General features: G+C 39.2%; 1 protein-coding gene across 4 annotated transcripts in view; it reads left to right on the top strand.

Moving 5' to 3' along the window:
- Positions 1 to 9,835: 9,835 nt before the first annotated feature.
- The window catches only part of UCHL3 (ubiquitin C-terminal hydrolase L3), a 61,721-nt gene continuing 46,492 nt past the window's right edge, over positions 9,836 to 25,064 (top strand). For all 4 annotated transcript variants that reach the window (XM_032277398.1, XM_032277399.1, XM_032277397.1 and 1 more), the window contains exons 1-3: positions 9,836 to 10,170; positions 10,285 to 10,296; positions 21,720 to 21,848. In XM_032277398.1, coding sequence (XP_032133289.1) covers positions 10,027 to 10,170; positions 10,285 to 10,296; positions 21,720 to 21,848 — 285 coding nt within the window. In that variant the 5' untranslated portion in view covers positions 9,836 to 10,026. The remainder of the gene's footprint in view (positions 10,171 to 10,284; positions 10,297 to 21,719; positions 21,849 to 25,064) is intronic.

Raw genomic sequence — 25,064 nt, forward strand, 5'->3', positions numbered from 1 at the left:
CTCAGTTCTGTACAGTTTATTTACTGGCTTTTAGATGGGGATTCCCAGCTCCTAGAGGCCATCTGCATTCCTTGGCTCATGGCCCCTTCCTCCATCTTCAAAGCCAGGAAGGGCAGGTCAAGTCCTCCTCACACTTTAAATCTCTCTGATCTCCCTTTCTGTATGATCTCTCCTGTTCCTATTCCTTCTTTTGCCACATCTCTCTGATTATAACCTGAAAAAGTTCTCTGTTTCTAAGGGCTGAAATCATTACTAGATCAGGTATAACCAAATAAGAATAACCTTTTTTTTTTGAAACAGAGTCTCACTCTGTCATCCAGGCTGGAGTGCAGTGGCATGATCTCAGTTCACTGTAACCTCTGCCTCCCTGTTTTAAGCAATTCTTCTGTCTCAGCCTCCTGAGTAGCTGGGATTACAGGCATGCATCACCATGCCCAGCTAATTTTTGTATTTTTAGTAGAGATGGGTCTCTTCATTTTGGCCAGGCTTATCTCAAACTCCTGTCTTCAAGTAATCTGCCCACTTCGGGCCTTGGCCTCCCAAAGTGCTGGGATTACAGGCGTGAGCCACCGTGCCTGGCCTCTCTTTACATAAATTTTAATTATATTTTAAAAGTTCCTTCAGATCAGTACCTAAATTAGTGTTTCAATGAATAATCAGGATGGAAATCTTTGGAGGGGGAAATTTTTAGAATAATGCTTACTTCAAATACCCTTATAGGATTGTTGGAGAATTACATTAGTTAATGCATGTTAAGCACCTAAAAATGTCCCTGGCATGTAGTACTCAGAAACTAGGCCAAAAAAAAAAAAAAAAAAAAAGCAAAAAGCAAAAAAAAACCCTGATTCAAATGTTATTGGACCTGATAAAATGTACTAATTAGCTTGGGAGGATGGTCCCTGAATGAATCAGATGATTTCTTCTCTGTGAAAGTCTGATGGAAAGACAGAACACTGCTGTGCATCCAGCTGGTCAGTGCATCCGTTCTATTTGCCACGAAATCTTTTTCTTGAGTTCTTGGTGTCATGGGAGTGAGGGGTGGGGGTACACACACACACACGCCCCTTAACTTTGTAAAAATGCTTCAAAAAGGTGAAAAGATATATTTTAAGAGGTAATTTTTGTTATTTCTTTGTATTTTTCATGCATTCTTTTAAAAACTGTTTACTATTGTTCTAATTCAACATGAGTGCACTTCAAAAACCTATTGATCTTCTTTGGGAGAGTATAATGTCATTAGCATTTAGGGTAATTTCTGCCAATTGTTACTCCAGCAACACATGTTATAATTTATGTTTCAGATCTACTATTTATGTTTCAGATCTCTATCTTACAAGAGATCAGAACTTACACAAATTTTGCACTTAGAAAATACAGATGTTACGAATAGAGTCAAAAAATGCTAACATTAAAAATGCATGAGTATAATTTTGTTTTATTTATTTTTACATAATGACATATAACATGTCAGAACATATTTTTGGAGCTCTTACAATAAGCCTAGTACTATCACATGCATAGGAAGAAATCCATAGAACTATGGCATAAACTCTGATCTCATGAGCATTATGGTGTAATGTAGAAAATGAAATTGATACTCATGAAGCGGGCAACCCTTCAGCGTAAGTATTTATTTTAAGGCTTTTTGTGTCAAGTGATATGCAGTTGTTCCTAAGTATACTCAGGAGATCGGTTCCAGGACCAGTTAAGGCAGATGACAATGTACCCAAATCTGCATCTACTCCAGTCCTGTTGCCTGTCCTGCCGAACTTGAGTATAGGAGAAGTCTGCCTCCCTGTTTGTGGGTTTAGCATCTTGGGAGTATACCAGCTTTGATCTGAGATTGGTTTTTAAAAAATCTCACCAGCCCATTTCAAACCCATGTTGTTCAAGGGTCAACTGAAATTGGAGCTCAAGGCAGCCTAAGCAAAGTAACAGAAATTACTGTCTCACAGAGGCAGCCTCTGAAATGTAGCAGGGGAGCCAGCTACAGGGTCAACAGAATTGTGAGATTGAAATAGCAAAAGTGCCCCATCTCCACTTCTCAGTTGTGGCCTGGCCTGCTTGTCTGTTGGCTGCGTTCTCTTCAGCTTCTCCATACGTTGTTGGAGAGCGGTGTATATATATAGAAATATGACCTCCAACATCTCTGGTTTCACAGCCTTATGACTCATGATCCAAGGAGAAAGAGGAAGCTGCCTGTCCATCTCAATTCTCAGAGAAGGACTCTAGTTGATCTGCTTGGACCAACACTGGGTTTGGAGTGATGTATTACTATTTTTGCCCATGCTGCCTTCTGTGTCCCTAATGGGTAGAGTTCTGTGATTGGTAGAGTCACTGGAAACCAAAGGGGTGAAAAGATGTGCCCTATAGGAAATAGAGGTGAGAATGATGCAACAAAACTTGGATGAAAATATACTAGGGAAACAAAATTTATTTTGTTTCAAATATGTTTGTTTCCACTCAACATATTTGCTATACTGTATTATAGTACACTATCCTGTGTAATAAATGGATATGGTAGGCAGAATAATGGCTCCAAATATGTTAATTTCTAATTCCCAGAATTTATGGATATATTATATTGCATGTTGAAATAACAAACAGAGGCTCTCTAAAAGAAAATATTTAGGGGGTGGGGAGGGAGGTAAGGGTGGGGAGGAATAAAATGGGGAGAAATGCCAGATATAGTATGCATCTAAAGTAAAATAAATTTAAAAAAAATAAAAGAAAATATTTATTCACTCATAGGGCATCGCAGCAGAAATACGTATGCCATAGTAAACTATGTGCATATTCAAAAAGGTAAAGGAAGACAAAGGTTTCTAATGGAAAAATGAGAAGGATTACATAATTGTTTTGTGATAATTATCCTTGCCAACAAGTATTAATAACAAGGGTGATGCCAGTCAGAGTCTGGACAGGCAATTGCTGGGCAGATGGCCTTGCAAAAGTATTTTTTGTGTAAGGATGCAATGGCCTTTGTGCAAGGTTGTGGTTTTGGCAGAGTCTTTTGTGATAGTTTTTGTTATCAAGCATTTATGCATAAAAGCTCTCTCATGGCCTTCCCCAGCTCTATTTGTCAAGGTTTCTTTCTTCTTCTTCTTCTTTTTTTGATACAGTTTCACCCTTATCGCCCAGGCTGGAGTACAATGGCATGGTCTTGGCTCACTGCAACCTCTGCCTCCCAGGTTTAAGCGATTCGCCTGCCTTAGCCTCTCAAGTAGCTGGGATTACAGGCATGTGCCACCACGCCTGGCTCACTTTGTATTTTTAGTAGAGACGGGGTTTCACCATGTTGGTCAGTCTGGTCTTGAACTCCTGACCTCAGGTGGTCTGTCTGCCCCGGCTTCCCAAAGTGCTGGGATTACAGGTGTGAGCGACTGCGCTGGCCCCCTTTTTTTTCTTTTTAACGCATGTGACTCCATTATGATTCTTACAACTTTCACAGTTACGTAAAAAGGAGGAATTAAGGTTGCTAATTAGCTGACCTTAAAAGGAGGAGAGTTTCTTGGATTACTCAGATGAGTCCAGTGTATTCACAGCTTCCTTAAAGACGGAAGATAAAGGCAGAGGAGTTAGAGTCAGGGAGAGAGAGTGTGTTAGAGTGATAGATTCCATGTGAGAAAGACTCAGCCATCCTTTGCTGGTTTTGAAGACAGAAGAAGGCCAAGAGCCAAAGAAGGGAGGCTACTTCTAGAAGCTAGAATTGGCACACTAGCAAAGACGTGAAATCAACCTAGATGCCCATCAATGGTGGACCTGGATAAAGAAAAGGTACATATATTCCATGGAATACTGTGCAGCCATAAAAGAGAACAAAAGCACGTCCTTTGCAGCAACATGGATGGAGCTGAAGGCTGTTATCCTAAGCAAATTCATGCAGAAACAGAAAAACAAATACATGTTCTCACTTATAAGAGGGAGCTGAACACTGAGTTTACATGAACACAAAGAAGGGAACACACGGTGGGGCCTACTTGAAGGTAGAGAGTGGGAGGAAGGTGAGGATTGAAAACCTACCTGTTGGACACTATGCTCATTACCTGGGTGATGAAATAATCTGTCTGCTGAGCCCCCTCGACACACAATTTACCAATGTAACAGAGCTGTCCTGAACCTAATATAAGTTGGAAAGAAAAAAAAAGCTGGAATAGGAAAGAAAATGGATTCTCCCTTATATCTTCCAATAATTTCCAGATGGAACACAGCTCTGCCAGCACTGTTTTAGCCCAGTGAGCCCCATTTCAGACTTCTGAACTTCAGATCCTAAGATATAAATTTGTGTTTTTTTGTTTTTGTCTGTTTTTTTGAGATGGAATCTAGCTTTGTCACCCAGGCTGGAGTGCAGTGGTGTGGTCTCGGCTCACTGCAAGCTCCACCTCCCGGGTTCAAGCGATTCTTCTGTCTCAGCCTCCCAAGTAGTTGGGATTACAGGCGGCCGCCACCACGCCCAACTAATTTTCGTATTTTTAGTAGAGATGGGGTTTCACCATGTTGGTTGGCCAGGCTGATCTCGAACTGCCAACCTCGTGATCCGCCCACCTTGGCCTCCCAAAGTGTTGGGATTACAGGCGTGAGCCAGTGCACCTGGCCACATTATCTCCATTTTAAAGGTGAGAAAACTGAAGTTCAGGAATGATAAGCAACATCACTTAGCTAATAAAACAGTCTGATATTAATTTACATCTGAAATCTAATTTCAGAGAGCTCTGGAGAGATTCCAAACTCCCAGTGTATCTGCTGAAAAGCTCTTCAGCTACTTTCTGCTAATTGACTGTTTTATTTGTACTTCAGGCTATTCAAGAAGATGAGTAATTCTGTGTGTGTTGTGGTGGTGGTGGGGTGGGTAATCAATGAGCAGCATCAGTCAGATGCAGAACCGGGAATAAGCATGATCACTAATCCTAGAATCATGGAAGTTTTAGAGCTTAAAGTAGGGCTTAAAATTTTTAGCCTTTGGGCCAAATTTGGCCTACTCACACGATTGAAAAACAAAACAAAAAACAATCTATCAAAAACTCTGAATGAGAATGCGTTTAGAAAAGTTTGATGTCTTCCAGTTGTCACAGTCTTCACATCACTCATTTCACCTGCCTACTTCACACATTTGAAACCTTTAAGACATGGTTTTCAACCTTCAGCTTAAAGGTTGAAACATCTTGTGTTTAAAAAAAATGAGACCAGCCAGGCACGGTGTTTCACACCTGTAATCCCAGCACTTTGAGAGGCCGAGTAGGGTGGATCACTTGAGGTCAGGAGTTCAAGACCAGCCTGGCCAACATGGTGAAACCCCGTCTCTACTAAAAATTTACAAAAATTAGCCAGGTGTGGTGGCGCACGCCTGTGATCCCAGCTTATCCGGAGGCTAAGGCAGGAGAATTGCTTGAACCCAGGAAGGGGAGGTTGCAGTAAGCCAAGATCATACCACTGCACTCCAGCCTAGGTGACAGAGTAAGACTTTGTCTCAGAAATAAAATACAAAAAGTTAGCCGGGCATGGTGGTGCATGCCTGTAGTCCCAGCTATTTGGGAGGCTGAGGCACTAGAGTAGCTTGAACCCAGGAGGCAAAAGTTGCCGTGAGCCAAGATTGCCCCACTATACTCTAGCCTGGGTAACTGAGCGAGACTGTCTCCAAAAAAAAAAAAAAAAAAAAAAAAAAGACCTAAGTAGGTTAAGTGCCTGGTTTAGAGAAACATAGCTAGATAGTCATGACTTCTGATCAAGTGTGGAGAATGAGTTCATTCCGAGGACAGACAGGGCCAAATTATGTAAGGCTTTGGTACGTTTTCAAGCACTGCCAAAAGGCCACATTTAGGAATGATAGTTTGGCAATACAACGTACACTCAAGGCAGAGGCAGGGTATAAACCCATGCAGCAGGAAGAAAGCTGGACATACTGCTATTAAGATAAGTAATATAAAATAGTGAGTAGTCAAGGTGAAGTGCCATGAATGAGTTACAGTGTACAGAGAGACTGACCTCCCCCAACCCCTACAGCCCTAGGGTCAGCTAGGTGGGGCCTGAACCTGAAAGATTTCCCTGGGCTGGTTACAACTGTGATGACAAACTTAAGTCAGGTGTTGTACAAATAGCAAATTTCATCAGTTCTTAGACATGTATCTTTTTATGTTTAACATCAGGAATTATAGTGAACATTACATCAGATGGCTTCTTAGAGTGACAGTTAATCAGGGCAGCAGCTGTGACTCAATTGTTTTGGCAGGTGCATGCATGAACTTCTTCATAGCTCTTCTACACTTCTATAGAGTTATGAGTATTGTTTGTCTATACTTACTATGTTTAATTGCCATTTATAGCACAACAGGGTGACTAGAGTCAATAATAACTTAATTGTACATTTTTAAAATAAGGAGTGTAATTGGATTGTTTGTAACTCAAAGGAGAAATGCTTGAGGGGATAGATACTCCATTCTCCATGATGTGTTTATTTCACCCTGTATGCCTGTTTCAAAGCATCTCATGTACCCCATCAATATATATACTTACTAAGTACCCACAAAAATTAAAAAATAAAAATTTAAAACATTGACATTAAAATGTCTTTTAAAAGACTATGATTTGGCTTAACAAAAGTTTATTGGGTATGGAAATAAGCATGAAAACAGAACAGCAGTTTGCAAATGTAGTGGTGAGGCAAATATGGATTATTGGAGGAGTAGTCACAATTCCATGTATTCTTGCAAAGCATCCAAGTAATTTACAATTCCTTAGAAAGGTGGATAGCTTTGAGTAGATAAGCTACTCAAATTGCTTACTTCAATTTAAGGTTGAAGAAACCACCAGATCCCTCAGAATATAAGAAAAAAATGTGTAAGAATGAGAGAACAGTTTTTGAGTTACAAGTACTCTTGTTAAGGCATCACACATTACTTTGTCAAAAACTTCCTGCTGTCTTTGAATAGAAGCTATTAAATGATTCAGCAGTTGCTGCAAAACGTAACTATATGTTGAGTCAAGTAGGAAAGGGCAATAAACCTTTATATTCTTTGACAACCATCAGCATTATACTGCCAATGCTAAAGACACCAAAAGTGTGTGGATTTATGTAAATAAGTGGCGTGACACTATGACACTGTGCATAGGCATGCCACTATATTTAATTGGAAACTGTAAGATATTTAATAAAATCTCCTGTGATGATACTGTGCATACTCACAAGAAGGGGATGTGCAGTGTTTTCGTTGATGATCTATAAAGTTGCCATGGGCACTGAATTAGCAAATACTAAATCATTGCTTCTAGGGGAAATACAGGTTAAGTTCCTGTGAGTGTGTGGTCACAGTAATTTCATTGGCTGATCAACATATAACCTTGTTTTATGTGCATTTCTGTTTAAAAGCACCTTATTTGATTCATTAGCATTGAACTGCAGCCAACTGCACTGTAACTGAAAGTGTGAACAAACCTTATCTAATACACGTATTTTCTCTGTAAGGTACGTGAAAGCCTTCTTGGGCTTGGAATCATTAAATAGAAGTTGAGCACTATGCTTGAGGGCCATTTTAAACATTGAATTCACTGACAAAAACCTCAAAAATGGGAAAACTAGCATTAAATAGACCATCAAGAGGACACTTGTTTCCAGTATAAGAGCTGAAAGAAGAAGGCAGAGTATCAACCTTGGCTGGGAACTAAAATGTTTTGCCACCCTGTGAATATTTGTGAGTGACCATGAGAACTCTGTGTGTATAGATTTGGGAATCACAAATAAATTTTAGCATGTAGGTGTAAAATGCAAGACCCATAAATAACGACGATGGACAGAACTTTGCAAAACTTTGAAGTCATGTGTGGGTAAAGGGAATATTAAAAAATTGGAACCAATGATGCCAAATCTTGAGCCCCATCTCAGATTTATTCAGTCACAACCTGCATTTCCTATTCCCCAAGTGTTTGTATGCACATCTGAGACACGCTGCCCTTGGTACCATGATAGGTACATCTGTACCAGACAGTGAAAGTTAAACTGTATAAGCCGTATAAACCAGATGGTGGAAGTTAAATTTTGTACAGTTTAACTCTACAAATTGGAGACCTACATTTGTAACGTTTTTTTTTGGGGGGGGGTCTAAAGGTCTGGGGTGTGCTAGGACAATCCCTGTAAGGTGAAAGACAATGTATTGCATCTTACAATTCCTATTAATAGCAAAGTGGCAGAGTACCTCGTGAATCTCTTTGGCTTTTGGAGATAGACTATACACTTGGGAATACAGATTCAAAACATTTATTTGGTGGTATGGAAAGCTGTCTGTTTGAGTGGATCCCTAGCAAGTGAGTGCTCTGCAGCAAGTCCCTGCTGGGATGCAAACTGTCTTACTGTCTGGTCTTGTGTCTCAGCAGATCCAATGCTGCTAGAGTCCCTGACAGATAAAGATACTGTGTGAAGTCTCAAGCAACCCTAACAGGTGAATCACAGTGCAGAACCTCAGGGATCTGAAGCAAGGCCTCCTTTCATAGTAAGCAATTTGAAAAGCAGCCACTGGCATGCACTGTGCCCAGCAGAGACTAAGAGTCTGGCCATGTAACTCTAGTGATAACGCAACTAAGCCCATCACAAGCTGGACACTGCCAGTTTTGCCAAGCCAAAGTGTTAGGTGATCATAGCAGTGATCCATTAGACAGATAACAACGAAGAGGAGTTAGGGTAATGAAATGCCTCTGAGGTCAAAGAACAGTGGCCAGAAGAACATGGGGGGGAGAGTTGGAAGTTTCCCAAGAAAGGGAAGCTCAGCATAATAACATTATCTTTTTCTGACTCCCGAACTGCTCTCTCTCTGAATTTCCTCTATTAGGTGCAGAATAGTAATATGCACTCTTCCCCAGATCAAATTTATGGAGTCATCATTGATAACTTCTGCTCATCAAAGAGATCATCCCTTAAAACAGTATCTCTTTAATCTGTGCCTTTCTCCGTGGCTATTGTCTTAATTTTTTCAGGATTTTTTTTTCTTACACGTTTTCCACATTATTGGCAAGGGGTGTTTCTGCATATCTGATCATCCCATCAAATGTTTATTGAGCATTTTCTGCGTATCACACACTGGGTTAGGCCCTGGATAAATAATGTGAAGAAGAAAAAAGAGACAATGCTGCTGGCCTCCTGGAATTTACAGTTTGGTGAAAAAGACACACAACAAATCCTGCTTAAGATCATTCAGGGTTCCTTGCTGTTTCAGGAAGCCCAGATGTCTTGACTGGGTTGCCTCTGCTTACCTCTCCAGCATCACCTCTAATCAGCGCCCTTTACTCTACAGCTACAATGCGTTTTCCCTGCTTCACAGCACCCTCCTCTCTGCCTGGGTCAAGTCTACCAACTTTTAAGGGTTCAGTCCAGGAATCCACTTTCTCAGGAACACTTCCACACCTCATGCCATCACTACCATGTAGGTACCACGCTTTTTATCCTGATTCTCTGTTGTCTTGTCCACTGCTAACTCCATAGTGAACTCAACTTTGTGTCCGCAACACTTGGTACAGTGATTTATAGTACTCGACATTTTTTGTCAAATGGAATCGGATATATAGAAATACCGCCTGCCTCCCGCAAGTGCAGACAAGGCCAGCCCATCAGTCCTGCACCCCGACAAAGGAACAACAGCTGCACGGCGTCCACCGACCTTGCTGCCTGGCAAAGGGTAGCCACCTGGCGTCTGTCTCAGAATAGGACTCCGCGGCGCGCCTCCTAGCGCCGTCGGTTGACACTGCAAGAATGCGAGGGGGCTGGTGAGCACGCGGTCCCAGACCAGCGCCCGGCGCATGCGTAGAACGTGAGCGCTCGGCCTAGCCCGGCCCGGCTCGGAAGAGTCCAAGCGTGAGGGGAGAGGACTGTGGATTTAGATACTCTTTTTCCTCCCGAAATAGGAACTTGGGTCTTATTTTTTTCCTACTCAACATCATCTTAATTTAAAATATGACACTTGACCTACGGCCCTGCAGGGAGCGGTTAAGAGGGTGAGAGGCCCGTTAAGCTCTTTTTGGTACTTAGGCTCCCTCCTCGGGGCGATGGGTTGGGCGGGCCCAGGTCAAGGCGCGCGTGGGCGGAAGCGGCGGCGGCGGCGGCGAAGGCGGCGGCTGTCAGAGCTGGAGGGGCCGGGCACAGCGGACATGGAGGGACAGCGCTGGCTGCCGCTGGAGGCCAATCCTGAGGTGGGCGCGCTTCGGGACAGCCCTGGGGCCCTGGGCAGGCACAGAGATAGCCGGGTTGCTGCCGCGAGTCCACGGTAGTTTGTCTCTAAAGCGTGTTCTCTGTTTCGTTTTCAGGTCACCAACCAGGTGAGTGAGGTGTCTGTCGCTTGGGACCTCGGAGTCCTTTCTGTCTGCTCGGTCCGCTTCCCTGCTGGACTCCACCTCCACGCTTCCAACGATTCTGGGATTTAATTTCTTGAGGGCCCCTCTTGTTCGGCTTTACGCGGGTCCACCCCTTCCAGAAAGGGCCGTCTCCCTGCCACCTGGCTCCTGAAGATGCTTCCAGCTGGGAGCATCTCAGCCTCTCCTCTGGTTCCGTTCCCCAGCCACCACGTATCCTGGGGACTCCCGGTCTGAGGTTTGGAGAGACTTTTACCCTGTATTCCTATTCCTCTTCCTTCTTCATTTTACCTCCTGTTAGTGTCGATTCCATAATTTTCCTACTGGTGTACCTTCTGGATGACTAATTTGCCCACACTTCCTGACTCCAAGCTTTGTAAACTCGCCCACCCAGTCCTTGTAATTTCATCCACCGCCTGCACTATGAAATCATCTTCCAATTATCTCTTGCCCCACCAAGTCACTTTTCTTCCCCGCCACGCCCCCTTTATCTTTCAGTCTTCTAAGACTGGACACTTAGTTGCTGTTATATCAAAGAAAGCTCACTTTAGTAGTTTCCACGCCATTCTTTGCCATCTACAGAGATTGAAGTTCCTTTTGGGTGGTGGAGGTCAGAGGTCAGAGGTCGGAGGTCGGGGGTTGGGGCGGGGCGGGGGAACATCACCCAGCCATTCAAAAGAACGGTAAGTGCTACCAGGTATAAACTTTTGATCTGCTCAGGTGTGCTTTATCTTACCCTGGTTTTTTTTTTTTTTTTTTTTTTTTTTGTACTTCTCAACAGCTCGTTTATTTTTACTGCTCTCCAAGTTTATCACATTCGCCTTATCTCCTCATCACTGAGGAACAATTCACCGTGTTCTTAAAAATCTTGGTTTTTGGTTTTCAAAGCTTGTGGCCAATTCCCTGGACAGAGAGACATCCTTGTCTTGTTCTCTATCTTAGGGAGAAAATATTTGATCTTTTACCTTTAAGTATGTTAGCTTTAGGTTTTTGGTAGATGTTTTTCAAGTCAGGCTAAGTTTCCCTTTTCCCCCTAGTTTGCTTAGAGTTTTTCTTATCAATCAGTGTTGAATTTTCGCAAATGATTTTTCTGCATCTTTTGAGACATGATCATTTAAGGAAGAAGTAATGCCAGTTCTACATAAAAAGATGGGAGATGGCCGGGCGCAGTGGCTCACGCCTGTAATCTCAGTACTTTGGAAGGCCGAGGCGGTCGGATCATCTCAGGAGTTCGAGACCATCCTGGTCAGTGAAACCTTGTCTCTACTAAAAATACAAAAATTACCCGGGCATGGTGCTGCTCGCCTGTAATCCCAGCTACTTGGGAGGCTGAGGCGGGAGAATTGCTTGAACCCGGAAGGCAGAGGTTGCAGTGAGCCTGGGTGACAGAGCAAGACTGTCTCAAAAAAAAAAAAAAAAAAAAAGGAGGGGAGAACACTTCCGAACTCATTCTAGCATTACCCTGACACCGAACTAGACAATTCATAATAAGAAAAACTGCAGTCCGGGTGTGGTGGTACGTGCCTGTAATACCAGTTACTCGGGAGGCTGAGGCAGGAGAATCGCTTGAACCCTGGAGGCAGAGGTTGCAGTGAGCCGAGATTGCGCCTTTGCACTCCAGCCTGGGCAACATGGCGAGACTCCGTCTCAAAAAAAGAAAAAGAAAAACTGCAGATCACTATCCTTTATGAACATGGATGTAAGCAATCCTCTACAAACTATTAGCAAATAAAATGCAGCAATAAAGATATAAAAAGAGTAACGTATGACCAAAAGCAGTTTATCCTGGTGTTGCAAAGTGGGTTCACCATTACAAAATCAGTGCAATTAGCCATGTCAGTAGACTAAAAAATAAAACTTTTTAGATGATAATTGTTTTAACAAACTGTAAGCTTGTGTAAGTGGGAACCTACGTTCTGTGATTCAGCTGCTAGTGGACCTTGTTCCTAGGGTGTCTTGAAAAATTATCAAACACATTAGTATTTTGGGGGCACCTTTTTTAATACCAGTAATCTGAACAGGGGCTGGTGACACTTTGTTGATTAGTAAGAAAAAGACCATAGTGCTTTGATAGAAACCATCAGGGAAAATTTAATAAGTTGAATAGTGACAGAAGACCTTTCTGAGATGATATAAACAGAGAATGTTATTTAACATGTGATTGCACACTATATCAGCATGCTTTAACATGATTTAGCTGGTTTTAAATTTATTTTTTAAAGAAATAATGTGCTTTTAGTGGGAGTATGGGCAAGTATGTAAGAAGTGGTTAGTTTTAACTAAAAATTTTGTGGTTTCTTTATTTTCTATGTTTTAGCGGCAGAACCAAGACTAGAAAATGAATAGAAATTTATTTAACTGACTTAGAATTTGGAGAATAACCAAACTCTAACAGCAGTATCCATCCACCTTCTTATTTCCTCAACCTAATGGAATGGTAGGATCTTGAACTCACTCTGTTGCCATCTGGTAATTGCATGTGTTGTTGTTATAATTAGTGTGAGCAAATACTCCTTTAGGCTCTGATGATGCCTAGTGTTGTATAAGAATGGCCATCACATGTGCACTATATGCAGATGAGTATTGTTAGACATTAGCTGGTAACCATGTGTCTCAGCAGATGTGGTAGACAGTGATTTCTCTTGTTGGTTGGTATGCTGTCAGCCCCTTTGAAGGATGATGTGTCATGCTACAGGTAGGACTTAATCAGAATAAAATAAGTGATCAAAAAATTATTTAAACATTTTAAGCTTTACTTTATTTACCTATGCATATGAAGGGGTAAATGCAGCTTGCAACTGATAGAAAGTTACAGATAATTGAACATCAAGAATTATGATGTTTTTTAGAAGTATAGAATGTGGTCTAGGCAAATCATTATTTATGACTATACTAAATCTTCATGGTGATTATTTTTTGTGATTTGAGTATAGTACAACCATATTATATGTATTTTACACATTGTTGTGTTTTAGAACTAATGATTTTTTTTAATATGGATCTCTCTCCCCCAGGGATTATTCCTACTTGTGATTTTATTGAGGAGGCAAAATATTTTCTAGCATAATATCGGAAGGGAAATAAATTTACTACAGCATAACTGTTCTATTTAATCTCTATGCTTAGAGTTAGAAAAAGAATTACAGGTCGTCTGCTGGTTTATAGCCATAAATACTCACAAAAATAAATCATATAAATTCTCATAATAAGATTTTTCTAATTAGTAGATACCATTTTAGGAAAAAAACCTTTGTTATCCAGTCCTCCTTGAGCTGCTGCCTTATCTGTTTTCCTCCTTTGTAAACTTTCCACAAAGAATTGTTCATATCTGCTGCCACTGCTATTTTATCTCGCATTCTTTTCTGTATTTGTTCCTATGTAGCTTGCTTCTTTGTCTACTGTTTCATAGTAACTACTTTTGTCAGGTTTACTAGTGATTGTCAGTTTGCCAGATCCAGTGGTCACTTTTCTGTCACCGCATTTCTTAGCCTTTCAGCAGCATTTGGTAGAATAGCCTACTCTATCCTTATTGAAACATCTTTTCCTGGTTTCTGTGATAATTCTGATTGTCCTCTATTGTCCTAATTGCTTCCAAGAGTCTCTTGCTAGATCATCTCCCTTCCAACTTTTAAGGAGCTCCTCAGCTGCTTCATCCTAGATGTGTCTTCTTATCCTAATAATGTTTTCTTGCCCTAATAATGTTTTCTATTGTATAGCTCTAATACCCTCTGTTGTCACATAGATGACCCCATGTCCCTCTAAACCCTGACATTGCCACCAAATTGGAAATCTGTATATTCAGCTCTCTTTGGTTTCTCTGTCTGGATGTCTTAAGTTACCTTAAACTTAATATGGCCAAAAAAGAAATAATGGATTTTCATCTTCCCATCTCTGCTCTAAACCCATTTCTTCCCCAGTCTTCCAAGGGCATAGCCATCCATCCAGTGTTCAGGGTGACGAGTTGATGCCATTGAGTCTTCTTTCAGATTGCCATTCCGGAGAGGCCGTAGTGTCTTGATTTTTGGATTGTAACCTCTGCTTTGCTATCTACCAGCTTTGAGACCATGGGCAGTTATCTAACCTCTTTATGCTTTAGTTTCTTAATTTTTTCCTTTCTTTTTTCTTTTTTTTAAAGACAGGATCTTGTTCTGTCGCCCAGGCAGGCTGGAGTACAGTGGCACAATCATAGCTCACTATAATCTTGGAATTCCTGGGCTCAAGCAATCCTCCCACCTCAGCCTCCCAAATAGGTAGGACTATAAGCTTGCACCACCACACCTGGCTAATTTTTGCATTTTTTTGTAGAGACAAGACGGTTTTACTCTGTTTGCCAGGCTGGTCTCAAATGCCTGGCCTTAAGCAATTAGTTCCTTCATTTCTTATAGTCTCTTCTCATCTTGTAAAATCATTGTAAGGATCAAACAAATTACTACATGGAAAATACATAGAACAATGTCTTGAACAAAGCATGTTCTCCCTGAATGTCAGCTATTTTTAATATTCTGTTTCTCAGTCCTCAGATCTAATTGATCTGCACTTCTCATGGACTCTTCTTGCAAAGACTTTTGGAATAGTCTTAATACCTTAAACTTAATATGGCCAAAAAAGAAATAATGGATTTTCATCTTCCCATCTCTGCTCTAAACCCATTTCTTCCCCAGTCTTCCAAGGGCATAGCCATCCATCCAGTGTTCAGGGTGACGAGTTGATGCCATTGAGTCTTCTTTCAGATTGCCTGATTGTCCTCTATTGTCCTAATTGCTTCCAAGAGTCTCTTGCTAGATCATCTCCCTTCCAACTTTTAAGGAGCTCCTCAGCTGCTTCATCCTAGATGTGTCTTCTTATCCTAATAATGTTTTCTTGCCCTAATAATTTCTATTTCAGCCCTTCTATTTTAGCCATCACAGTGCAAGCCAGCATCATCCTTGGCTTGGACAACTGTAGTAGCCTCCTAACTAGTTCTTCTGCTTCTCCTTTTGCCTCCCTAAAATCTAATTTCCATATACACCCAAAGTGGCCTAAAAAATGTGAATCACATCTTATGATTTCCTGCTTATAATACTCTACTGGTCTTCCAATGCCTGTCCTTAGAATAGGTATACTTCAAACTTCTTTTCTGTTTTTTTAAACTTTTAGCTTCAGGGGGACATGTGCAGATTTATTATATAGGTAAACTCGTGTCACAGGGATTTGTTGTACAGATTATTTTGTCACCCAGGTGCTAAACCTAGTACCTAATAGTTATTTTTTCTGATCCTCTCCCCAGCTTCCAACCTCAAGTAGGCTCCAGTGTCTGTTCCCCTCCTTGTGTCCATGTGTTCTCATCATTTAGCTCCCACTTATGAGTGTGAACATACGGTGTTCGGTTTTCTGTTCTTGCGTTAGTTTGCTGAGGATAATGGCCTCCAGCTCCACTTCAAGCTTCTACCGTGGCTGAATGAGGAGGTACTTCCTGTCTCTGTCCCACTCATGCTGTGCTGCAGTCTTTGAATGTGGAGTCTGTTCCTGCCTCAGCATCTTTACACTTGCTCATCCTTTGCTTGAGTTGCCACTCCTGGTTGTTTCATGGTAGGTTCAAGTTCAAGTCATCGCATCAGTGAGTCTTTGAGTACACAGCTAAATTAGCCCCCCAAATCTGTACTGACATCCTCTCTTATTTTCTTCATAGTACTTCCCACCTTATGAAATTATCTTGTTTTTGTGTTTACCTGTTTATCTGTGTATCTTACCACTAGAATGTAAGTTTTGTGAGAGCAGGGATGTATCTAAAGTATGAGAATGGTGCCTGGCTCATAGGGGACCATCAACAAATATGTAGTTGTCAGATGAAAGAATGAATGGATCTTATGAAGCTGCTTTCCTGCTCCAGAAGATCTCCCAACATGATCTTTAATGTGGTCACGAATCCTTTGCTTAGTTCAATGAGCAACATTCTATCTCTTAAAGTGATTTACTTTTTTTATTATAATAATGAAAATAATATATAACTAGAAGAATTATATCTTTTATTGAAATAAAATCTGCTTTCCTGTAATTTTCTCCAGTTGTCTATCATTCTTCACATTGAAACCATACAGAGTAAATCTAATTGCTCATTAAAAACCTTTTTCAATTAAAAACATTTTTTTCTTTTTGAGATGGAGGTCTCACTGTGTTGCCTAGGCTGGCCTCCTGCTCCTGGGGTCAAACAGTTCTGCCCCCTCAGCCTCCTGAGTGGGTGGGACTACAGGTATATGCCACTGAACCTGGCTCCTAATTGTTCTTTTATGATATTACTAAAAATATCTAGGGACAGGATTCATAGTAATTTTAAGTCCTCTCTGAACATGCTTAGAAACTTCAGCTGTGATGTCTTCCAGAACCTTATCATTCTGTTCACCTGCCTTTGGGCCTTCTTTTCTTGATCATTGACTTTCATAAAATATACCTCCTATAGCATATTTTCTGTTGAATAATCCATGTCGAGTACAGTGGGCTATTAACATGAACTTAAATGATCCTTTTAAAGCAGACTGACGTTATATCACCTTTGTTGACAATTTTGTAGTTAGTCCATATTGAGCCTGCAGTGAAGTAAACCTCATTTTTTCTTAATCTACACATAACATGTTTTCAGTGTTTCCTCATTATGTACTTTAATAATTTCATTAAAAAATTTTTTTATTCTGTCTCTATTAAAATCTATTTTTGCTAGTTTCTATACTGCCATTTTCTCATTTAACTAATAGTTATTCTCCTAGTTCTGCATTTATCAGTTAATACTAGTATACTGTTAAGGGTGGTAGTATCATGCAATTCCTGCGTAAGTATAATTTTATATCGTAATTCAAATCACTAATAAATTAGTAACAAGGCAGAATCTCTGGCTGCCCTGAGCAGACCATTAAAGACCCAAGGAAGTGGCTTTAAGAACAAATTTGAAAGGAAAGTGAATTTTATCTATTTTTTACAAAATATATAAAATCAGAGTTTTTGTTATTTGTCACCTAAAGAATGAGGAAGAATTTGTTATGATTTAGGGACAGGAATGAGCAGGTTTTTTTGAGATGGAGTCTTGCTCTGTTGTCCAGGCTGGAGTGCAGTGGTATGATCTCAGCTTACTGCAACCTCCACCTTCCACGTTCAAGCAATCTTCCTGCCTCAACCCCCCTGGTAGCTGGGATTACAGGCACGTACCACCATGCCTGGCTAATTTTTGTATTTTTAGTGGAGATAGGGTTTCGCCGTGTTGGCCAGGTTGGTCTTGAACTCCTGACCTCAGATGATTCACCCGCCTCAGCCTCCCAAAGTGCTGGAATTACAGGTATGAGCCACTGTGCCTGGCTGATGAACAGTTTTTTAAGACAGAGGAGTCTAGTTTGTGTGCGAAAACCTGGAGGGAAGAGATGGTTATTGACACTTTGAAAACTCTCAGGCGTTCACTGTGGCAAAGTTAGAGAATAAAATACCAGTAAGATACTCTGGACAGAGAAATGAAGCTGGAAAAGTAAATAGGGGCCAGAGTGTTCACAGCCTAGTTCTGGCAGTGTGATCTTGAAAAATCACTTAACCTCCTCCACATCATTTTCTTATTGGTTGGTAAAAGGATACCCTGGGTTGAGTGCAGTGGTTCACACCTAGTGAGCACTTTGAGAGGCTGAGGCCAGAGAATTGCTTGAGTTTAGGAGTTTGAGACCAGCTTGAGCAAAATAGTGAGACGTCTCTACTAAAAATAAAAAAAATTAGCTGGCTGTGATGATGCATGCCTGTAGTCTCAGCTACCTGGGAGGCTGAGGCAGGACGACCCCTTTAGCCTCAGGAGTTCGAGGTTGCAGTGAGCTGTGATCATGCCACTGCACTCCAGCCTGGCCAATGGAGCAAGACCCTGTCTGGAAAAAAAAGAGAGGTTAAAATGAAACCTGCCTTGCCATGGCAGTAGAGGTAAAGTGGATCACTCCTAGCTCCTTACATACAAGGATCTGAAAACATATTTACAAGTAATTTTAAATACTCTTGATCTGGTGAAAAATTTGTCACTGGACAATAGAATAAAAAGAATTGACTAAAGATTTTTTGACAACCAAATGTTAGAATTTATCAATTATTTTTCTCAATTGACCAAAATTTTAGAGACATTGTAAAAATTTGTTGAGTTAATCAGTCAGAGGTTTTTTTTGGTTGCTTTATTACCCAATATGTAAGTTAGAAAAGCCAGAAGACTGGTGTTAGAGGTTATGAAACCTTTGATCCTGCTTGATGTCAATGGGATGCTTCTAATTAAGTGTCTAGGGATGGCTTTGCAAATGCATATATAGATATTTATCTTTGTGAGTAGTCTGGAAAAATTTTTTTCGTATACTTTAAAGACCATCATTTTGGGTTTTCTCCCAGTTTTGTAAATTTAAATAGAATACATATGTGTATCAGTTCTACAGATTTGTAACTTACAACTACATATAATTATTGTAAAACTAATTAATTTAAAACATACTAGAAAATAAAAAGCTGGAGTCACACCACCCAAGCCAACTGCTAACATTTTAGAAAATTTCCTTCCTATCTTTCTGTATTTGCATATGATCATTTCAAACACAGATTTCTTTTTTTAATGCAAAAGTAGGACATTTTAATGTGTGTTTTTTTTTTTTTGAAAAAGTGAGAGGTAAAAGTTGAAGACCCTCTTCTCTACCTTTTCTCCACTTCCCAGAGGCAGTCTTTGTAACTGCTTTTATTTGTATTCATATAGTTTTCGGTGAGCCTGACTTATGGCAATCTGGAGTCAGGATGTAACTGATATATTTAATAGACATTAGTTGCATTGAACTTCTTTATATCTGTCTCATTTAATTGTTGATATGAGTAAAAAGTTAAAAAGTATGATTCCTGTAAAAATTTAATCAAGTTGTGATTTTATCTGCAGTTTAATCATTCATTGTGTCCTCAGTTTGATACTAATTGGTGTTACTACAGTTGCTGCCTTTGGTTCCTAGTACATTCTGTACTTGTTAGCTTTGGCTGACATGGAGTAGATTTGCAGTGAACTGATTTATAGTACTTACTGATTTTGTCCAGACCTTTCACTAAAATAATCTGTGACATTTAGTTTGCAGCACAGGTGTTAAATTGCTCTGTTGTATGTACCACCTTGTTTTATAACTTTATAACAGATGACTTTGGGGGTATATAAAATTAACAAATAAATTTAAGTTCTATTATCAGGGTTCATGATGTTTTTCCTTAAAAGGCAAATTTCGGTAGTATTCAGATTTGATTAAATGAATGCCAGGTTTTAGATTAAGAGCCAAATGTATCTTTGCTACCTCTTTTCTTCATTGTACACAGGCTTCACTGATGTATATACACATACAGATGGCTAGGTTATCCACTAAAGCAGGGATGTAATCTTTAGTCAGTTCTAGAAAGGTAACTTAGGTGTCTATGATTCAGCCATGTATAGTGCTAGGCAATAGGAGTAAAAACATTGAATAAGACAGTTTTTTTTCCTTGACTTTGCAGTTAATTTTTATTCTTTTTGGCTTTTAGATAGAATTGAATACTGAAAAAGCATAGACTGGGAAGTTTGGAGGAAGTGGAGAAGGGGGCGGGAAGTGGTTTGGAGTGCTTTAGTGGACTATAAATAGAATCAAGTGAAGAAGGGATATAATGTCGAGGAGTCCTTTGATCTCAGCCCTGGACTCTTACAGGGCATGTGACTTGATGCAAGAATGAAGCTGATCTATACTGAGCACATTCTTCTAAGAAAGTTTTTATAAATCAGTACATTTCTTATTAAACATACTTAGAACCTTATGTTTGACCAATGATATTATTGGCAAGTAGGTTATCTTCTATAAGCAGAGAAATGAAGGGATAAGGACAGTTGCCCTTTGAACAGGAAGGCCTTGTCTTGCAAAACTCAAATGTTTGAGAGATGAATAGCACCGTTCCTATAACACATCATGGCTTACATTGGTTTTACAAGACCTTATTTGATGATCTAAGTACATGTGATCGTTCTTCAGGGAGAAATGACTATGGCACCTTTTTGTTTGTTTTTAGTTTTAAAATTTCAGATGTTAGACCAGCAAATACCATAATGTGTTCTTGAGGTAAGATATAATGATGTATTTTTAATGTGATTTTTGTTTATTCCTTTTTTCTATCATCTAAAACTTAATTTGTAATGATGTATTTTTTAAAAATCAGCTTCCTTCAGTATAAACAGTTATTAATTTATTGTGAGAATGACATTCTCATTTTTTTCTGTATGTGATAGATTAAGGTCTGACATTTTATTTTCCTGTGACATCTTAGGAATTGTAAAAAAAAAAAAAAAAAAGTACTAATCTTTTGTTATAGTTATTTTACCAGATATAAGAGAGGCAATGAAGTTAAGTAGGTTTCATTATGTAGTAGAGGTCAGGAAGCCAGCAGTTTACTTCCTATATCAAGCATTTTCTGTTGTCCATACATTGCATTAGATGCGTTTTTGGCTTATATTTCTCTTTGGTCATTGATACAATTCACAGCTGTCAATTGATCTTTAAACCTCAGACATCATTTTTGGTAAATAGGATAAACTATGCTGATTTCCTGATAAAATATTTATTTACTATAATGTAAATGCCTCTCCTTAAAAACCAAGTGCTGGAAATGAGTTTAAGATATCAACCAAGCCAAGTTGTATATATTTGATGAAGTCCAGGCTTATTAAATTTAGTTCCAAAGAAATGGAGTTTGAAAAAAGAGGTTGTTTTTCATGTTATGAATTTTAAATGTTTGTTATGTGCTATAAATAAATTGCTATTGGCCAGGCGCGGTGGCTCACGCCTGTAATGCTAGCACTTTGGGAGGCCAAGGCGGGCAGATCATGAGGTCAGGAGATCTAGACCATCCTGGCCGTGGTGAAACCTCATCTCTACGAAAATACAAAAAATTAGCCAGACATGGTGGCGTGCGCCTGTAGTCCCAGCTACTCAGGAGGCTGAGGCAGGAGAATCACTTGAATCCGGGAGACCGAGGTTGCAATGAGCTGAGATTGTGCCACTGCACTCCAGACTGGCGAAAGAGCAAGACTCCATCTCAAAAAACTAACTAAATAAATAAATTGCTATCTTTTCTCACCCTATTCATAGAAAATCTGCTTTACTACATTCTTTTCTCCCTAGTTTTATTAAAGTATAATTGACAAAAATTGCACATATTTATGGTATACATTGTGATGTTTTGATATATGCTGCTTTACTGCATTCCTACTGAATATCAGTTGCATTTGTATTTTATCCCCTTATATGTATTAGATACACAGTATCTATTTGCTGATCATTTCCCTTTTAACACTATATATAGTATACTAGTTTTCTTTTACCAACTAATGTTCCACTATTTTTTTTCTTTCTTTCTTTTACCAGTTTCTCAAACAATTAGGTCTGCATCCTAACTGGCAATTCGTCGACGTATATGGAATGGATCCTGAACTCCTTAGCATGGTACCAAGACCAGTCTGTGCAGTATTACTTCTCTTTCCTATTACAGAAAAGGTAATTGTTAAGTAAAATAGAAAGTTTCTGGTAAATACAATTTTTGTTTTATTTTATCTTACATTTTGAGGCAGGTTCTCACTCTGTTGCCTAGGCTAGAGTGCAGATGTGTGATCGGGGCTCACTGCAGCCTCAACCTCCCAGGCTCAAGCAGTCTTCTCACCTTAGCCTCTTGAGTAGCTGGGACTACAGGCATGTTCCACGACACGTAGCTAATGCTTTTATTTTATTTTGTAGAGACAGGGTCTCACTATGTTGCCCAGGCTGGTCTCCCAACTCATGGGCTAAAGTGATCCTCCCACATCTTCTCCCAAAGTGCTAGGCTTATAGGCATGAGCCTCTGTGCCCAGCCCAATCTCTTTCTTTTTTTTAATTTACAAAATTTTTGTTAAATACAATCTTCAAGAGTAAATGATCCCTTTCTTGCATAAAACTAGGCAATCTAGGCAGTGAAGAAATCTTAAAAATGTTTTTATTAAAGAGACGATACTTAGATTTTGATGACGGTAAAGTCCTAGGTTAGTGCTTTAAGCTTGGGTAGTTTTCTTCTTTTATAAAAATTCGGTTAGTTTGCCTCAGCTGTGTTTTGATGTCACATGTAATCACATTTTGACTTACATATTTTAGAGATTTTGGGTACTAGAATAAACTTAAATAAAATTTTTTCTGTATATATAAAAAAGGAATATCCTTTGCCTATTTTAAGTTGGTAGGGGAAATTGATAATGTGGGTTACATTATTTTCAAAATAAACTTGATTTGAGTGGGAATCACTAACCTTAAATACATTTAACTGGCAGATTTAGGGTGTGTTGGGAATTAGAAATAGCTATTCTTTGAGCTCTGTATTTAAATTCAAGTCTCCATATTTTAGTCTTTTCTTCTAGAATGATGTGTGTGTATGTTTCTGTGTGTAGGTATATATATGTATATATGTATGTGTATGTATACATATACACACACACACACACACACATATATGTGTAGTGGAGCCAGAACCTTTAAGTGCATTTTATAACAGATTTTGAGGCTATATCATTCTTATTTTTATTTTTAAAATTAGAAACAGTAGGATGATTTTAGTAGTTATGAAAAATGAAGAAGTAAGTGTTTGGGAAGATGTGAGAGAAATATGTTGATGATTTGGCAGATTTGTGTTCAGGTCATCTTCTTCAGGACTAACTGGAACCAAATCCCACAGGTTTTAAGATTTAGACCTTGCTTACTCCTGGAAATTCCTGGATCATTTTCTTTATGCCATAACAAATTAGCCTCAATTCAAGATAAATTAAATAACATTGAAGTTTTTCTCTTTTCTACTTAAGTGTTCTACAAAACAAATTATTTAATAAAAGAAGTATATTTCTCTGTCTTTGCTAAATTTGGAGTTAGGAATTTCTTAGTGATTGTCTAGTATTAGACCAAACCCCCTCACAATGGTAAGGTTATGATTATTGATATTTGTAGGAGTTAAGACAAAAACTTGAGTTTACTCTCTTTTAATCCAATGTTATTTTTGCCTTTTATTGATTACAAAAATAAGCCAACAGATAACTATCCCAGGACCCCTGTTGTGATGAACAGTGAAGAATCTAAAAAAAAAATTAGTTGCTTAACCCTTAGGATTTCTTAGCTGATGGGAGTTTTTTGTCTGAATTGGAAATTTCCAAACCATTGATTTTTATGACTTTTTTTTTGTGAAAAAGAAATTAGATTTGATAGCTTCCATCTAGTGAGTCATCAGTATTAAAAAAGCATATTATCCTTATGAATAGGATTTAATTTAGTAGATTATCAGAGCTAAAAAACTTGTCCCTGTTGAAAGGATGAACACAGTTCTAAAGTATTTTTGTAAGTTTGTACTTACGTAAGTAGAAAATTTATGTAAGTAAATATATAAGTAAGTATAAATACTTAATGTAACTATTTATAATAACATGTAAGTAGAGAATACCAATAGCATGTACCACTTTTAGATATCTGTTACAGTTTGGTAGATCCCTATTCCAGCTTATAGGTGGTATATGGCAAAATTATTAAGAGGATAGCTAGTGCATTCTTTAGGATCTACAAAGTGTTTGTCTTTGAATTTCTAATTTAAAAATTGAATATGTAGTTGTGAATGACTTAAGCATACTAACAGCAAAGGAACTGTCATAGGCACCTTATTATCCTGTATGTATGTACTTATTTTTTGAGACAGAGTCTTACTCTGTTGCCCAGGCTAGACTGCAGTGGCGCCATCTCGGCTCACTGCAGTCCCCAGCTCCCAGGTTCAAGTGATTCTCCTGCCTCAGCCTCTGGAGTAGTTAGGATTACAGGCATGTGCCACCATACCTGGCTAATTTTTTTTTTATTTTTAGTAGAGACGGGGTTTTACCATGTTGGTCAGGCGGGGTTTCACTGTGTTGGTCAGGCTGGTCTCCAACTTCTGACCTTGAATGATCCCCTGCCTTGGCTTTCAAAAGTGTCTGGATTATGGGTGTGACTCATTACCCTTTAAAGTCCATCATGGTGGGTTTTTAAAAATAAATGTTATTGTGTGTACTTGAAGTGTACAACATGATACAGGATTCATATACATAGTAAAATCGTTACAATACTGAAGCAGACTGACATCTATCATCACATAGTTCCTCTTTTTGTGATAAGAGCAGTTAAAATCTACTTATTTAACAAAAATCTCTAATGCAATATAGTTTTATTAACTTTAGTCTTCATGTTGTACATAATTTCTAGACTTGTTACCTTCTTATCTTACATATCTGCTATTATGTGTCCTTTGACCTACATCTCATCACCTCTCTGCTAACCACTGTTTCATTCTCTGTGTCTGTGTATTTGAGCTTTAAAAAAAAATTCCATGTATCAGTGATACTATGCAATATTTTTCTTTCTGTGTCTGAGTTGTTTCACTTATCATAATGTCCTTCAGGTTTATCCATGTAGTAGATGTTAGGATCTCCTTTTTTTAAGGCTGAATAATATTGAGAGAGAGAGAGAGAGAGAGAGAGAGAGAGAGAGAGAGAGAGAGTGTGTGTGTGTGTGTGTGTGTGTGTGTGTGTGTGTGTGTGTGTGTGTGTCTATATCTATGCCACTTTTTCTCCTAACCAAGTTCTAACCAGATCCGACCCTGCTTAACTTCTGAGATCAGATGGGATCGGGCACATTCAGGGTATTATGGCTGTAGACTATACCATGTTTTTATCCATTTAG

Source organism: Sapajus apella, unplaced genomic scaffold, assembly GCF_009761245.1.
Source record: "Sapajus apella isolate SASKATOON/1434 unplaced genomic scaffold, GSC_monkey_1.0 scaffold9, whole genome shotgun sequence".
NCBI lineage: Eukaryota > Metazoa > Chordata > Mammalia > Primates > Cebidae > Sapajus > Sapajus apella.